The sequence below is a fragment of the Rhinopithecus roxellana genome, chromosome 20, assembly GCF_007565055.1.
Source record: "Rhinopithecus roxellana isolate Shanxi Qingling chromosome 20, ASM756505v1, whole genome shotgun sequence".
Classification (NCBI taxonomy): domain Eukaryota; kingdom Metazoa; phylum Chordata; class Mammalia; order Primates; family Cercopithecidae; genus Rhinopithecus; species Rhinopithecus roxellana.
In genome coordinates, this window is record NC_044568.1 from 10,389,712 (window position 1) to 10,406,832 (window position 17,121).

Below are 17,121 nucleotides of genomic sequence, written 5' to 3' on the forward strand. Positions count from 1 at the left end.
TCTGTGGGCCACAGTTAGCACTTTGGTTTTTATTCTAGATGAAATTTCTTTTCTTTCTTTCTTTTTTTTAAATATGTATTGATTTTTTTTTTTTTTTTTGAGACAGACTTTGGCTCTTGTTGCCCATGCTGGAGTGCAATGGTATGATCTTGGCTCACTGCAACCTCTGCGAGACAGAGTTTCACTCTTGTCACCCAGGCTGGAGGGCAATGGTGCGATCTCTGTTCACTGCAACCTCTGCCTCCCGGTTCAAGTGATTCTCCTGCCTCAGCGTCCCAAGTAGCTGGGATTACAGACACCTGTCACCACACCTGGCTAAGTTTTGTATTTTTCATAGAGACGAGGTTTCACCATGTTGGCCAGATTGGTCTCAAACTCCTGACTTCAAGTGTTCCACCCGCCTGGACCCCCCAAAATGCTGGGATTACAGGTGTGAGCCACCGCACCTGGCCCTTGCCAACTTTTTAATGGAGTTGTTTTCTGCTTGTTGAAATGTTTAGTTTCCTTATATATTCTGGATAGTAGATCTTTGTTGGATGCATAGTTTGTGAATATTTTCTTCCATTCTTCAGTTGTCTGTTTGTTGATAGTTGCTTTTGCTTTTGCTGTGAAGAAGCTCTTTAGTTTAATGAGGTCCCACTTAACAATTTTTGTTTTTGTTGCTTTTGAGGACTTAGTCACGAATGCTTTACCAAGGCTGATATCCAGAATGGTATTTCTCCGGGGGTTTCTTCTACAATTTTTATGGTTTGAAGTCTTACATTTAAGTCTTTAACCCATCTTGAGTTAATTTTTTATATGGTGAAAGGCAGGGATCCGGTTTCATTCTCTTGCACATGGCTAGCCAGTTATCCCAGTGCCACTTAAATGAAATTTCAGCTGAGATTTGAAAGATACACATACAGGAACCAGGGCAGAATTGAGTTCTGGGCTGCAGGCTCTGGATTCAGTTCATTCATTTATTCAATCTCTCTCTGTCATTAATTCTCCAAGCATTTAGAGAGGCCTACGTTGCCCCAGGGCTTGTCCTGGTTGTACCAGAGAGACCAACTTGGAAAAGACCCTCCCCTCACCTCTGGAGGAAGAAAACATTTCAGAGCGGGGTGAGGTCCTGCCCTCCTGCAGGTGGCATAATCCTGCCAGGGTGACCTTGGTCAGCCATAAGCTTGGGGAATGAATGGGCGACAGGCTGGAGAGGGGCTGCCAGCAAGGAGGAGGGAGCTGGAGAGTGTGGAGGTGGGAGTTGGGGGAGAAAGGGGAGATCCCCCCTCAATTTTCTGTCTTTTCTATGGTGAGAAAGGTCTTGTCTCCCCGCTGGCTCTGAGCTCTGGTTACAGGCTGGCTGGGGAGAGAACAGTGGATGGGCCAAGACAGGTGGCCCTGGCATGTGATGCGTACGCTGGGACTACTCAGCCCTCACTTTTAGAACGGTTTCCGGAAGTGATGGGAGGGATTGGGCAGGGCAGCTAAATATAGTCCTGGAGCCATGGCTCAGTCTGGGAGGGTCTTCCACTGAGCACTGTGTGCCCATCACGCGTGGTGTCCACTGCCAGCTTCCCCTGTGAGTCCCTGTCCTTGCTTGGAGGCTGCTGCTTGTCTCAGATCTTTGGACACAGCCCTGACCTCAGTCCAGCTAGGCTAGACCCTGACCGGTCCTCCTTCCAGTCTCTTTCAGCCTAAGATCTCCAACCAGACCTGTGAGTCCCGTGGGCTGGAGCGGGGGGGGGGGGGGGGGGGGGGGGGCGGAGAGCTTGGTAAAGTGGGGGAGGGAAGTCTCGAAGTGGGGGTTCTGGAGAATTTGGGGCCGGGGCTGAGGTCAGCGGCTGAGGCCTGGGGCTAAGGCGAGGGCAAGGACAGTGGGCTAGGACATGGGCTTGTGTTCAGGAACTGGGGTTGACCGATAGCGCATATTTTTGGGGCTGGAGCTGAGAATTGCAGTGGAGGCTGCTTTTGGGACTGAGACCGAGTTCCTCTTCCCCCTTGACCGTCAGAGCCCCATCCAGTATAGGATGTGAGGTCTTTACAGGCTGGGGCTTCTCCCTGCGGCGCGGCGGACCCGGCCTGGGCTAGGGCTGGGCCGGGAGCGCGGCACAGCGGGTCCCCCAACCGACTCCTCCTCCACCCAGGCCCGCCATGTCGGCTGCGCCCGGCCTCCTGCACCAGGAGCTGTCCTGCCCGCTGTGCCTGCAGCTGTTCGACGCGCCCGTGACAGCCGAGTGCGGCCACAGTTTCTGTCGCGCCTGCCTGGGCCGCGTGGCCGGGGAGCCGGCGGCGGATGGCACCGTTCTCTGCCCCTGCTGTCAGGCCCCCACGCGGCCGGAGGCACTCAGCACCAACCTGCAGCTGGCGCGCCTGGTGGAGGGGCTGGCCCAGGTGCCGCAGGGCCACTGCGAGGAGCACTTGGACCCGCTGAGCATCTACTGTGAGCAGGACCGCGCGCTGGTGTGCGGAGTGTGCGCCTCACTCGGCTCGCACCGCGGTCATCGCCTCCTGCCAGCAGCCGAGGCCCACGCACGCCTCAAGGTGCGGGATCCGAGCGCATCGGGGTCGGAGGGGTTGTTGGGCGGCGCCGGGCCTGGCCGATGGGGAGGTCGCTGTACTGATTTGGATTCTGAGTCTCTAAAGAGGCTCAGGAGCACCTGGAGTTGCGGGAGTCAGGGGCGGGGCGAAGCAGCCAGGAAAGAGTGTCTGAGGAACTGAAGGCGGGTCTGACAGAGGAAAGCCGCGCAGGGACGAAGACTGGCGAGAAGCGCGCTGAGCAAACCTAGGTTCCCGGCCTTAGCCTCTAGAGGGACCTGGAGATGGGCGGGCGGAGCCCCAGGGATGGTCTGATGGGCAGGGCGGAACCAGGCGGAGCAGCGACTGACCAGCCCCTACGGCCCACGCGCTTATTCCTGCACCAGGTGGGCCGGTCGGGCAGGCTCCCTGCGCTGCGCTGGCCCACTTTGGACTGGAGGCGCGGCGTTCCGGGCAGAGCCAGGCGGCCGGGGCAGGGCTGTCCTGCTGTGCTCAGCGGAGGCCCACGCACCCCTGAAACTTCGGAACTTTGGCTGGCCTCACGGTCCCCAGGCGGGGCCTCACCAAAAGGGAGACTGGAAGGGCCAGGCAGCCGGGATCTGAACTTGCGTGCGCTGACCCAGGGTGGCACCGAGATCCCCGTCCAGGATGTTTTTCTGGGTGGAGCTGGAAGTCCCAAACGCCTTGGGAGCCCACACGTGGTTGTGTGCGTCCCGAGGTACCCAGCAGACACCCAGACAGACACCCAGACAGAGGCAAATAGAGACCCACGCACACTGGCTAGTGCGTGTCATACATGTGGCAAAAGCACACATTTAGAAGAAATGACAGGTGCAGGGGCTGGAGAAGGCGGGGTCTGGAGGCACAGAGGCGTCCTTGGTCCCCGAGGTGGAGACACTGCCGTCGTCTTACGCGACTGGTGCGCGCGCGGGGCTGGCTTCACAGGCGTTGCACTACTCCTTCCCTTGGCCCGCCTCCTAGAGGGGGTAGACCACCGTCCTTTCGTTGGTATTCGAGGCCCCTGGACTTCCCAAGGACCCAGCCTCTCAGTCCCGCCAGCTCCTGCCTGGCCCAGTTCAGCCCAGTCCTAGCTGGTGGTCTCCTAGCTCAGGGCAGGAGCCTCCTCCCGGGAGCCCTCCCATCCCAGCACACCTGTGCTTAAGAAAGAAAAGAAAGAAAGAAATTCAAGATGAAGCCGGGGACTGTGCCACTGAGAGAGGGCTTTGAGCGCATCCCAACCTCGCCCAACCTTGCCGGTCTCTATCTGCGAAGAGAGCACAGAACCCATGAAACGGAACAGGGCCCAGGCAGCCCAGGAGCCTGGAAGGGGGCAGTGGGGCGAGATGCAGCCCACCGGGGTTCGTGGCGGCCCAGCCCTTCGCTGCCGGGAGGGGCCGACCGGAGGTCTGAGGGAGGACCCCAGGAGGGACCCTGAAGGAAGAGGGGAACAGGAAGGCTCTGGGCGGGACCCGACGCCTGGGTCCTTGGTGAGGAAGCAGGGTTGGGTCCCTAGATCACGTACCAGCTCAGAGTGGCCCTCACGCGGCCCGCGGCAGCTGTGCCGCCTCCTCCAGCATGCTCATGTCGAGCAGCACGGTCACGACGAGTTCGGCTGCGTAGTCCTCGTAGTAGGAGGCGACCAGCTTGTCGGTGAGGTCCACGATTTCTAGCTGCCCGAGTGCGCCCCGCGGGATAAGCTCAAAGCCCTCGCGCAGCGGCACAGTCCCCAGCTTCATCTTGAATTTTTCTTTCTTTTATTTTCTTTCTTTCTTTTTTTGTTTTTGAGACTGAGTCTTGCTCTGTAGCCCAGACTGGAGTGCAGTGGCGCGATCTCCGCTCACTGCAAGCTCCACCGCCTCCCGTGTTCACGCCATTCTCCTGCCTCATCCTCCCGAGTAGCTGGGACTACAGGCGCCCGCCACCACGCCAGGCTAATTTTTTTGTATTTTTAGTAGAGACGGGGTTTCACCGTGTTAGCTAGGCTGGTCTCGATTTCCTGACCTCGTGATCCGCCCGCCTCGGCCTCGCCTCCCAAAGTGCTGGGATTAAAGGCGTGAGCCACCCTGCCCGGCCCATCTTGAACTTCTTGAGCTCCTCCGGGGTCAGGTTCTCCAGCACCTTCAGGACGGCCTCGCGCTTCCTTCCTATGGCTCAGCCCTGAGCCTCTGAGAGGGCCTGGAGCCATCAGGTACTACCTTTCCTGCAGCAGGTGGAGCCGCCGCCCCCGGGGATGAACCGGGGAGGAGACTGATCTGGCAGCTCATATTCAACCCTGTGGCTCCTGCTGGGAGGGGACTCTGCAAACACCGCCTAGAGGGTCCCCCAGTTTCCCCTGGGAAAGTGGGGGCGCCAAATTGTTGAGGTGGGGATTGCTGTTCCCAATCTGCAGAGGAGGAAACAGGTTGGAAGTCATGGAGGCAGGAGTGGAACTCATTCCATGGCCAGGCACCTTCCAGCAAAGAAGTGGCTTTGTAGCCTGGCATGGTTGCTCATGCTTGTAGTGCCAGCTATTCAGGAGGCTGAAGCAGAAGGATTGCTTGAGCCTAGGAGTTCGAGGATGCAGAGCTGTGATTGTGCCACTGCACTCCAGCCTAGGCAATCCTGTCTCAAAAAAAAAATATATTTTTTTTTCTTTGGCAGGAGTATTGGGAGCTCTCCTATATTTGCATATTTGCATTTGAGGTCTTGGGTAAGATCTAGACCACAGAGTGTTTGGTTGGTCTATGCAGGGGACATTTTTTTTTTTTTTTGAAACGGAGTCTTGCTCTGTCTCCCAGGCTGGAGTGGAGTGGCACATTCTTGGCTCACTGCAACCTCTGCCTCCCTAGTTCAAACCATTCTCCTGCCTCAGCCTTCCGAGTAGCTGGGATTACAGGCACCTGCCACTGCGCCCAGCTAATTTTTGTATTTTTAGTAGAGATGGGGTTTCATCATCTTGGCCTGGCTGACCTCGAACTCATGACCTTGTGATCCAACCACCTCAGCCTCCCAAAGTGCCGGGATTACAGGCGTGAGCCACCACGCTCGGCCAGCAGGGGACATTTTAATTAAATTCCGTGCCCCCCACTCCAAGCCCATGCATGTACAGGCTGGCTGACGTGGGGGTTAGGCTGACAGTCTGACTGAGGCTGATGTTCTTTTAGGTAAGAGAGGAAGCCCAGGCATAGGGGGAGTTTGCCTTTCTTCTTTCATATATCCTTCACGTACCCCCTGAGGTCTGTTGTGTGCCAAGCTCTGTGCCTGCCTGTCTGGTGGGAGAGACCAAACCACTTTGGCGTTTGCCATCCTCACAAAGGGTGAGGGCTATGGGGCTGACTGCTGAGCAGAGGGGATCAGGGAAGGCAAGGCCAGGGAGGGGTCAACAAAACAGACAAGGGGCTGGGGGTGTGGTGGTTCACACCTGTAATCCCAGCATGCTGGGAGGCTGAGGTGGGAGGATTGCTTGAGGTCAGGAGTTGGAGACTAGCCTGGGCAATATAGTGAGATTGTCTCTACAAAAACATTTTAGAAAATCATGGCCAGGCGTGGTGGCTCATGTCTATAATTCCAGCACTTTGGGAGGCTGAGGTGGGTGGATCACCTGAGGTCAGAAGTTTGAGAGCAGCCTGACCAACATGGTGAAACCCTGCCTCTACTAAAAATATCACAATTAAGCCAGGCGTGGTGGTGCACCAAAATTAGTCCCAGCTACTTGGGAGGCTGAAGCGGGAGAATCACTTGAACCCAGGAGGCGGAGGTTGCAGTGAGCCGAGATTGTGCCACTGCATTGCAGCCTGGGTGACAGAGACCCCATCTCAAAAAAAAAAAAAAAAAAATCAAAAAATTTGCTGGGCATGGTGGTGTGTGCCTATAGTTCCAGCTACTTGGGACTTGGGAGACTGAGGTGGGAGGGTCAATTAAGCCTGGGAGGTTGGGGCTGTAGTTAGCTGTGATCATGACACTGCACTCCAGGGTCACTCCAGAGCGAGACCCTGTCTGAAAACAAAACATCAAAATAAATAAATAAAAAAACCTCACCAAAATAGGCAAGGGGCAGGGGAAGCATTCGGACCTCAGGAGTAGCACTGGCTTGGGCTGGTAGGCATGTAAGTGGGTTTGGGGATGGGAAGATGGCTGGAGGAGAAAGTGGCATTGAGGTTGAGCCACAGAGGGCAGGTTTAGGTTGGGAGGTGTGGGTTTGGGGTGAGTGGCATCCTCATTACTTCTCCATGCCTCGCCCCCCAGACACAGCTGCCACAGCAGAAACTGCAGCTGCAGGAGGCATGCATGCGCAAGGAGAAGAGTGTAGCTGTGCTGGAGCATCAGCTGGTGGAGGTGGAGGTGAGGACTTCATAGGGCCATGTCTCAGGGGCTGGGGGCCAGGCTAGGGGTCTCCAGCCAAGAGCCTTTATTCTGTCAATCACTGCCCCATTCCTGCAGGAGACAGTGCGTCAGTTCCGGGGGGCCGTGGGGGAGCAGCTGGGCAAGATGCGGGTGTTCCTGGCTGCACTGGAGGGCTCCTTGGACCGCGAGGCAGAGCGTGTGCGGGGTGAGGCAGGGGTCGCCTTGCGCCAGGAGCTGGGGAGCCTGAACTCTTACCTGGAGCAGCTGCGGCAGATGGAGAAGGTGCTGGAGGAGGTGGCCGACAAGCCACAGACTGAGTTCCTTATGGTGAGCACCGGGTGACCCCCCGTCCCCTCCTTGCCTCAGCCCCCTCACTGCTCAGGCCCCAGAGACCTCATCCCATTGTCAGATAGGCCCAGAGAGGGGCAGGGATGAGCCAGCATCACATGTCTGGGAGGGGCAGGCCTCAGGACTGCTGGATGGTTGTTTAGGCTGAGCACTGCATAAGGACATTGTATTAAGTGAACACTATTCATATCACAGACCTTGTCAGTTTATATATTTATTAGGACTTTTTTTTTTTTTTTTTTTTTTTAAGGCAGGGTCTCACTCTGTCACCCAGACTGGAGTGCAGTGGCATGACCATAGCTCATTGCAGCCTTGACTTTGTAGGCTCAGGCAGTCCTCCAATCTCAGCCTCCCATAGCTGGGACTATAGGCACTTACCACCATGGCTGGCTAATTTTGTATTTTTAGTAGAGATAGGGTCTCACTATGTTGCCCAGACTGGTCTCAAATGCCTGGACTCAAGCAATCTGCCTGCCTTGGCCTCCAACAGTGCTGGGATTACAGGTGTGAGCCACTGCACCTGGCCTATTAGGACAGTTTTCTATCAGGTGGAATCAGAGTTGCTTGGAGGCGAAGATACTTTTTTGTAATCCACATAAAAGTGAAGGGCTAGGGGTGGCCTTGAGTTCTAGGTATCTTCTGGCTTTTTTGTTTTTTTTTGAGATAGGACTTTGCTCTGTTGCCTAGGCTGGAGTGCAGTGGTGTGATCTCGGCTCACTGCAACCTCCTCTTCCCAGGTTCAAGTGATTTTCCTGGCTCAGCCTCCCAAGTAGCTGGGATTACAGGTGCCTGCTGCCACGCCCAGCTAATTTTTTTGTAATTTTGGTAGAGATGGGTTTCACCATGTTGGCCAGGCTGGTCTCGAACTCCTGGCCTCAAGCAATCCATCCGCCTTGGCCTCCCAAAATGTTGAGATTGCAGGCATGAACCACATCATCTGGCCTCTTTGAGCTTTTCTGATTCTTCCTGACCTTGCACTCAGCATTCCTAGTTGTCTACCCCATCCTCAAAAGTCTCCAGTGTCCCCAACATCGGCTTCACCACCATTCTCTTTTTCTCTCTTTCCAGAAATACTGCCTGGTGACCAGCAGGTGAGAGCAACCTGGCCCTGTCCCTTTGCCCGACTTGTCCCAGTCTTCTAGGGACACCAGCCGGCTCACTCTCCACTCACTACTGTGCCTCCACACCTGCAATTCAGTCTGCTGCCCCACCCCTGCCTGAACACATGGTTGTAGACAGAAATGATCTGGATGGATCCTTTTGCTCAGGGACCTCCTAGACTGGTGTCATGAGACACATGTGGGTGGGGACAAAGGCATCACTGTGTGCTCAGTGTGGCTGTGGAGGGAAAGCGGTGGCCAGGCATGGAGTGAATGTTTGAGATGGGCCCTGGAGGGATGAACAGGAGTTGGCTAGGCAAAGTGCTGGGAGAAGAAGGGCATTGCAAGGAGAAGGGCATTGCGGGGAGAAGGGCATTGCTGAGAGAAGAAGGGCATTGCTGAGAGAAGAAGGACATTGCTGGGAGAAGGGCATTGCTGGGAGAAGAAGGGCATTGTGAGGAGAAGGGCATTGCTGGGAGAAGGGCATTATGGGGAGAAGGGCATTGCGAGGAGAAGTGCATTGCTGGGAGAAGGGCATTGCTGGGAGAAGGGCTTTGCTGGGAGAAGGGAATTACTGGGAGAAGAAGAAGGGCATTGCTGGGAGAAGGACATTGCTGGAAGCAGAAGGGCATTGTGAGGAGAAGGGCATTGCTGGGAGGAGGGCATTATGGGGAGAAGGGCATTGCGGGGAGAAGGGCATTGCTGGGAGAAGGGCATTGCGGGGATAAGGGCATTGCTGGGAGGATGGCATTATGGGGAGAAGAGCATTGCAGGGAGAAGGGCATTGCGGGGATAAGGGCATTGTGGGGAGAAGGGCATTGTGGGGAGAAGGGCATTGCTGGGATAAGGGAATTGCAGGGAGAAGGGTATTGCTGGAAGAAGAATGGCATTGCAGGGAGAAGGGTATTGCTGGAAGAAGAACATTGCTGGGAGAAGAAGGACATTGTGAGGAGAAGAACATTGCTGGGAGAAGAAGGGCATTATGAGGAGAAGGGCATTGCTGAGAGAAGGGCATTACGGGGAGAAGGGCATTGCGGGGAGAAGGGTATTGCTGGGAGAAGGGCATTGCTGGGAGAAGGGCATCGCGGGGAGAAGGGTATTGCTGGAAGAAGAACACTGCTGGGAGAAGAAGGGCATTGTGAGGAGAAGGGCATTGCTGGAAGAAGGGCATTGCTGGGAGAAGGGCATTGCTGGGAGAAGGGCATTGTGGGGAGAATGGTATTGCTGGAAGAAGAAAGGCATTGCAGGGAGAAGGGCACTGTGTGGAGAAGAAGGACATTGCAGGGAGAAGGGCATTGCAGGGAGAAGGGCATTGCTGGGAGAAGGGCATTGCGGGGAGAAGGGCGTTGCTGGAAGAAGGGTGTGGGAGAAGAGCATTGTTGGGAGAAGGGTGTTTCTGGGAGAAGGGCATTGCTGGGAGAGGGGACAGCCAGCTAGAGGGCTGGTGAGTGGGAGGGAAGAGGAACTGGGGTAGTAGGTGTGTGTACACTGGCAAAGCTGAGAAGCTTGGACCTTATCGCAAAAGAAGGATGAAAAAAAGTGTAGTTGGGCCGGGTGTGGTGGCTCACGCCTGTCATCCAAGCACTTTGGGAGGCTGAGGCGGGTGGATCATCTGAGGTCAGGAGTTTGAGACCAGCCTGGCCAACATGGCAAAACCTCCTCTCTACGAAAAACACAAAAATTAGCCAGGCATGGTGGCAGACACCTATAATCCCAGCTACTTGGGTGGCTGAGGTAGGAGAATTGCTTGAACTCGGGAGGCAGAGGCTGCAGTGAGCCAAGATCATGCCACTACACCCCAGTCTGGGTGATAGAGCCAGACTCAATCTCAAAAAAAAAAAAAAAAAAAAAAAAAAAGGACCAATAAACAGTGGTAAAATATATGTAACATAAAATTGACAATTTTAAGCTTCTTTTTTTTTTTAAAGACAGGATCTTGCTATGTTGCCCAGACTGGACTTAAATTTCTGAGCTCTAGTGAGCCTCCTGAGTCAGCCTCCTTGAGCAGCTGGGACTACACTCTATCTGGCTCATTTTAAGCATTTTTAAGTGTGCATTTAAAATTCAGTGGTGCTAAGTACATTCACATTGTATAACCATCACCAGTGCTTACCTCCAGAATTTTCTCATCTTCCCAAATCAAAACTCCAAAGGAAGAGTTTTTTTTTTTTTTTTTTTGAGACTGAGTCTCGCTCTGTCGCCCAGGCTGGAGTGCAGTGGCCAAATCTCAGCTCACTGCAAGCTCCACCTCCCAGGTTTACGCCATTCTCCTGCCTCAGCCTCCCGAGTAGCTGGGACTACAGGCGCCCGCCACCTCGCCCGGCTAGTTTTTTGTGTTTTTAGTAGAGACGGGGTTTCACCGGGTTAGCCAGGATGGTCTCGATCTCCTGACCTCGTGATCCACCCATCTCGGCCTCCCAAAGTGCTGGGATTACAGGCTTGAGCCACCGCGCCTGGCTGGTAGGAAGAGTTTTAAGCAGGGGTGTGATGTGGGGAGATCCTGGAATCCCCCCAGCCCTTGTCCTCCCCACTCACAGATGCCTCCCCTTACCCTCCCCACCCCCAGGTTGCAGAAGATCCTGGCAGAGTCTCCCCCACCCGCCCGTCTGGACATCCAGCTGCCAATCATCTCAGATGACTTCAAATTCCAAGTGTGGAGGAAGATGTTCCGGGCTCTGATGCCAGGTACCGGGAGGGACTGGCTCAGGTTTGTGTGTGACTGGGCAGTTGATGGGAGGCCCTACCCAACCTGGAGAGGCTCCCCAGTCCCAACTGGGGAGGCCACTGAAGGAAGTACCCAGTGCCCCTTTGCCTCTGGGGTTCCCCCCTGCAGTCCCCTAACCTGTGTTGGGAGGAGGGCCTTTGAGAGCATGGGGTTTGCAGTGGGTGACTGACACGAAGATGCTGCTGCTGTTGGCAGCTCGGAACGCTGGGGCCTGGGTCTGAGCCACTGACTTGCTGTGTGATCCTTGGTCAGTCTCTGCCGCTCTCTGGACAGTGGAGATGATAAATCCTGCCAACTGGGGACTGAGGCTCTGCAGAGCTCCTGGAACCCTGGGGACTGGCCCGGGTTAGAGAGTGACTCTGGCGGCCTGTGGCTGGGGAGGCCCAAGGGCTCAGTTCCTCCCTGCAAGAGCTGGATGATGCAGGTTACAGAGCTCTGGGGCATACACATTGCTGGGGTAGCCCTTCCTTGCCTCAGCGGAGGTGGGAATGCAGACAGCCTCATTTTATTCAAGAGAAAACTAAGGCTCAGAGACTGGGTCTAGGTTGATGTAAAGATCGGGCTCCTTGGGCCTTGTCTGGGCCTCAGATGGTGATGCCTTGTATCAATTTAGTTCTGTTGGCCGGGCTCGGTGGCTCACGCTTGTAATCCCAAAACTTTGGGAGGCCGGGGTGGGAGGATCACTTGAGCCCAGGAGTTTGAGACCAGCCTGGGCAACATAGTGAGATCCCCTGTCTCTACAAAAACTTAAAAAAATTAGCCAGGTGTGGTGGCACATGCCTGTAGTACCAGCTACTTGGCAGATGGGAGGATTGCTTGAGCCTGGGAGTTGGAGGTTGCAGTGAGCCAAAGTTGCACCACTGTGCTCCAGCCTGGGCCACAGAGTGAGACCCTGCCTCAAAAAAAAAAAAAAAAAAAAGGAAGAAAATGCAGGCCTGCCTGCCACCCTAGAGGGAAGCAAAAGCAATCATGGCCTCATCTCACAGCTGAGCAAACTGAAGTTGAGCCAGATGTGATCTTGTGGCCCAAGCCGGTGAGCAGAGATGCCAAGAGGATTAGGGGAGACAAAGCTGGCCTGTAATTGGTTGGCAGAAGGCCCCAGCGAGGCAGAAACCTAGGGTTTTCTGATCGTGGTCTCTCTGGCAGCGCTGGAGGAGCTGACCTTTGACCCGAGCTCTGCGCACCCGAGCCTGGTGGTGTCTTCCTCCGGCCGCCGCGTGGAGTGCTCGGAGCAGAAGGCGCCGCCGGCAGGGGAGGACCCGCGCCAGTTCGACAAGGCGGTGGCGGTGGTGGCGCACCAGCAGCTCTCCGAGGGCGAACACTACTGGGAGGTGGAGGTGGGCGACAAGCCGCGCTGGGCGCTGGGCGTGATCGCGGCCGAGGGCCCCCGCCGCGGGCGTCTGCACGCGGTGCCCTCGCAGGGCCTGTGGCTGCTGGGGCTGCGTGAGGGCAAGATCCTGGAGGCTCACGTGGAGGCCAAGGAGCCGCGCGCTCTGCGCAGCCCCGAGCGGCGGCCCACGCGCATCGGCCTCTACCTGAGCTTCGGCGACGGCGTCCTCTCCTTCTACGATGCCAGCGACGCCGACGCGCTCGTGCCGCTTTTTGCCTTCCACGAGCGCCTGCCTGGGCCCGTGTACCCCTTCTTCGACGTGTGCTGGCACGACAAGGGCAAGAACTCCCAGCCGCTGCTGCTCGTGGGGTCCGAAGGCGCCGAGGCCTGAGCCGCCGGACGGGTCGGGGAGGGGCGCAGGGACCTGGGTTGGAGCTTAGGTCTCCTTGGTAGGGTCTGAAGGTAGAAGGGTGGGGTGCGAGTTGCCAGGGCCCAGGGGGCTGGGAACGGGGTGGTCTCCCAGAATACTGCCGTGGGGGTAGGACTGGCTTGGTGGCTCATGCCTGTAATCCCAGCACTTTGGGAGACGGAGTCGGGTGGATTACCTGAGGTAAGGAGTTCAAGACCAGTCTGGGCAACATGGTGAAACCCCTCTCTACTAAAAATACAAAAATTAGCTGGGTGCGGTGGTGTAGCCTGTAATCCTAGCTACTTGGGAGGCTGAGGCAAGAGAATTGCTTGAACCCAGGAGGTGGAGGTTGCAGTGAGCAGACATTGCGCCACTGCACTCTAACCTGGGCGACAAGAGTGAGACTTTGTCTCAAAAAAGAAAGAAAAAAAAAAGCGCGAGGGTTGGCATGGCCAGGGGACTGCCGGTGAGGGGTTGGGGTGATGCTGGGGACAAGACCCAGTGGGGTAGGGAGATCTGGAGTCAGATCAGTGGGGAAATCAGAATTTGGGAACCAGGAGCCCTGAGAATTCCAGGAAGAAACTAAGGTTGAGCGAGGGAGGGCCAGGGCCAGGTAGGGGGATTGACAGGAGGAGCTTGAGAACCTGTAGAGTAAGGGGCCTCTTCAGCCTCACACTCCCCTCCTCCTTAGGCCTTGGGTCCCCCACTCCAGACTCACCTTACCCAAAGGCCTTCACCTTAGTTCTCCACCTTAGGCATGCGTTAAAATCACCTTTTTAAAGCCCTTAACCATGATTTGTTAAAGCATAGGGTGCTAAGTTTCTGATTTAGTAGGTCGGACAGGTCAAAAATGCTCATTTCTTTCTTTCTTTCTTTCTGTTTTTGAGACGGAGTCTTACTCTTTCACCCAAAGCTAGAGTGCAGTGGCGCCGTCCCGGCTCACTGTAACCTCTGCCTTCAGGGTTCAACAATTCTCCTGCCTCAGTCTCCCAAGTAGCTGGGACTACAGACGCCCGCCACCACACCTGGCTATTTATTTTTCTTTTTTATTTTTAGTAGGGGTTTCACCATGTTGGCCAAGCTGATCTCGAACTTCTGACCTCAAGTGATTCACCCGCCTTGGCCTCCCAAAGTGCTGGGATTACAGGCGTGAGCCACTGCGCCTGGCCGAAAATGCTCATTTTTTTGTTTTTAATTTAGTTTTTGTAGAAATGGTGTCTCATTATGTTGCCCAGGCTGATCTTGAACTCTTGGCCTCAAGTGATTCTCCTGCCTCGGCCTTCCAAGTGCTGGGATTACAGGTGTGAGCCACCATGCCCTGCCAAAAATGTGCATTTCTGGCAGGTTCCCAGGTGACGCTGCTGGCCACAGGGGCTGACGCTGGGGGAAGCCCTGACCTAGTGCACATCCCACTGGGCTCTTCACTCTCAGTGTAGATTGAGGAGAGGCATAGGTCCAAACATACGTTTTTCCAGTCAAAAACATGTAAGGTTTGCACCAGGAGTGGAAGGAAACAAATAAGCATAAACCAACGCAGAGACATTTAAGGGCTGGGCACTCATGCCTGTAATCCCAACACTTTGGGAGATTGAGGCAAGAGGATCATTTGAGGCCTGGAGTTTGAGACCAGCCTGGGCAACAGAGCGAGACCCTGTCGCAACAAAAACCAGAAAAACAACAAAAAGAAGACATTGGAAAACTGCCAGAGCCGATTCTAGGCAAATAAACAACCCTCAACTTAACTTGCTTTGCCTCTGGGATATGTTTATCGAGTGTCTTGAACGTTGGGGAAGCCAGCCAAGAGAAAGAGCCTGATGCCAAGGTCACACTGGTCCCTGCTGCTCATGGGGAAGAGAAGGGCCCCCACTAGATGTCCCAGAACTGGCCACTCCCCACTTACTTGCTGGTTCACACCTTCTTTGGTTTTAGCGCACAGGCATTTCTTGGGCTCTGGAGTAACCACTGAGGCCAGAGTGAGAGTCCCTCTTCCCTGGAGGGAGAGGCCTTTGGGGATCCAGACAGTCTTCTCTCCTGAGGGAGAGGGTTCTCTCAGGAGAGAGAGAACATTCTCATGGGGAGGGTGTGCAGGTGGGATGGGTGGAAGGGCCTGGGGCCCAGGCAGCCCATTGCGGGGGTTTTCTCAGGAGATGGTGGGTATGGGACTAAGGGTGAAAGGGAGGTTGTGAGTTGGGTAAGAGGCCTGAGGATCTGGCAGGGGAAGGCGGCACACCTGGGTGTGTCTCCCAGAGGAAGGCCTGTGGAGCCCTGGCTTCAGGAGACAGAAGAGAGGATTAATGGTAGAAGCTCTTTCATGTTAGAAAATAAAACAATATAGTAAAGGGATTATTTGGTTGTAAAATTCAACACCATTAATAAAGCTATTATATTTTGACTCCTTCCTCATTAAATCTGCGTGAAAAGACAAATGACTTACTGCAAGGCCTCCTAATTGCCCTCTAGCCTTCAATCTTGACTTGGTAATGTTTCTAAAAATGCAAATGTGGTCACGGACTCAGTTGCTCAAAACTTTCAACAACTCCCTCTTGCCTATAGGATAAAGCCCCCAGTCTTCGGCTCAGCATTTGAGCTGTTCTGCCATGTTTTTTGTTTGTTTGTTTGTTTTGTTTTTTGAGATGGCGTCTCGCTCTGTTGCCCAGGCTGGAGTGCAATGGCGTGATCTCGGCTCACTGCAACCTCTGTCTCCCGGGTTCAAGCAATTCTCCTGCCTCAGCCTCCCAAATAACTGGGACTACAGGTGCCCGCCACCATGCCCAGCTAATGTATATATATATATATATATATATATAGAGAGAGAGAGAGAGAGAGAGAGAGAGAGAGAGAGAGAGACGGAGTCTCGCTCTGTCGCCCAGACTGGAGTGCAGTGGCCGGATCTCAGCTCACTGCAAGCTCCGCCTCCTGGGTTCACGCCATTCTCCTGCCTCAGCCTCCCACGTAGCTGGGACTACAGGCGCCCGCCACAATCGCCTGACGGGGTTTCACCATGTTGGTCAGGATGGTCTCGATCTCTTGACCTCATGATCCACCCGCCTCGGCCTCCCAAAGTGCTGGGATTACAGGCGTGAACCACTGCGCCCAGCTGCCATGTTTTTGTTTATTTGTTTGTTTGTTTTGTTTGAGACAGACTCTTGTTCTGTTGCCCAGGCTCGAGTACACTGGTGTGATCACTGCAACCTCCGTCTCCTAGGTTCAAGGGATTCTCCTGCCTCAGCCTCCGGAGTAGCTGGGATTACAGGCACCTGCCACCGCGCCCAGCTAATTTTTGTATTTTTAGTACAGATGGGGGTTCCACCATGTTGGCCAGGCTGGTCTCGAACTCCTGACCTCAGGTGATCCACCCATCTTGGCCTCCCAAAGTGCTAGGATTATAGGCTGGCCTTCCAGCCTCATCTGTTTTTAATTAAAAAACAATGTTTTTTTTTTTTTTTGTTCTGTTTTTTTTTTTTTGTTTTGAGACAGGGTCTTGCTCTGTCACACAGGCTGGAGTGCAATGGTGTGATGGTGGCTCACTGCAGCCTTGATCTCCTGGACTCACATGATCCTCCCACTCCAGCCTCCTGAGTAGCTAGGATGGCAGGCACCCACCACCATGCCTGACTATTTTTTATTTTTTGTATTTTGGTAGAGATGAGGTCTCACTGTGTTGCCCATGCTGGTCTTGAGCTCCTGGCCTCAAGCAATCCTCCAATCTCAGCTTCCCAAAGTGTTGGGATTACAGGTGTGAGCCACTGAGCCCAGCCCAGCTTCATCTTTTATTTTATTATTATTTTTTGAGACAGAGTCTCGCTGTGTCACCCAGGCTGGAGTGCCGTGGCGTGGGTGCCACTATGCCTGGCTGATTTTTGAATTTCTGGTAGGGATGGGGGTTTCACTATGTTGGCCAGCCTGGTTTCAAACTCCTGACTTCAGGTGATCCGCCCGCCTTGGCCTCCCAAAGTACTAGGATTACAGGTGTGAACTGCCGTGCCTGGCCCCAGCTTCATCTTAAAAAGAAAAACTCTCTGTTTTAATATCTAACAGGGCAAATATTGAAAGATAAACCCTACATAACAAAAGCTCTTTGGGATCCTAGTGTTGGGGAAAGGCTGCTGTCCATTGACTGTCACTGAACTCTATGTCACTGCCCAGGCTAAGGACTGTGAGGGAGGGACCTGTGGTCTCCCATGTTGCCTCTCACACTGTGGACTGTGGGCTGTGGGCTGTGTCCAGCCTCACCTTGGACCACCACCCTGTGCATGTCTACACTCTGGCCATGCTGAACTGCTGGGGTCTCTGTACCTCCTTTTTTTTTTCTTTTTTTTGAGATGGAGTCTTGCTCTGTTGCCCAGGCTGGAGTGCAATGGTGCTATCT

At 54.6% G+C, this 17,121-nt stretch overlaps 2 protein-coding genes across 2 annotated transcripts; one reads left to right on the plus strand and one right to left on the minus strand.

Moving 5' to 3' along the window:
* Window positions 1–1,420: 1,420 nt before the first annotated feature.
* TRIM72 (tripartite motif containing 72) lies at window positions 1,421–13,603 on the plus strand. The gene is made up of 7 exons (XM_010362267.2): window positions 1,421–1,697; window positions 2,127–2,523; window positions 6,742–6,837; window positions 6,937–7,167; window positions 8,257–8,279; window positions 10,855–10,973; window positions 12,160–13,603. The coding sequence occupies exons 2-7, from the start codon at window positions 2,134–2,136 to the stop codon at window positions 12,732–12,734; spliced, it is 1,434 nt and encodes a 477-aa protein (XP_010360569.1). The 5' UTR covers window positions 1,421–1,697; window positions 2,127–2,133; the 3' UTR covers window positions 12,735–13,603.
* PYDC1 (pyrin domain containing 1) lies at window positions 4,056–5,000 on the minus strand. Its single transcript, XM_030925379.1, is given in 3 exon segments — window positions 4,056–4,278; window positions 4,601–4,661; window positions 4,967–5,000. Coding segments are annotated over 3 exon segments (318 nt in total).
* Window positions 13,604–17,121: the final 3,518 nt, after the last annotated feature.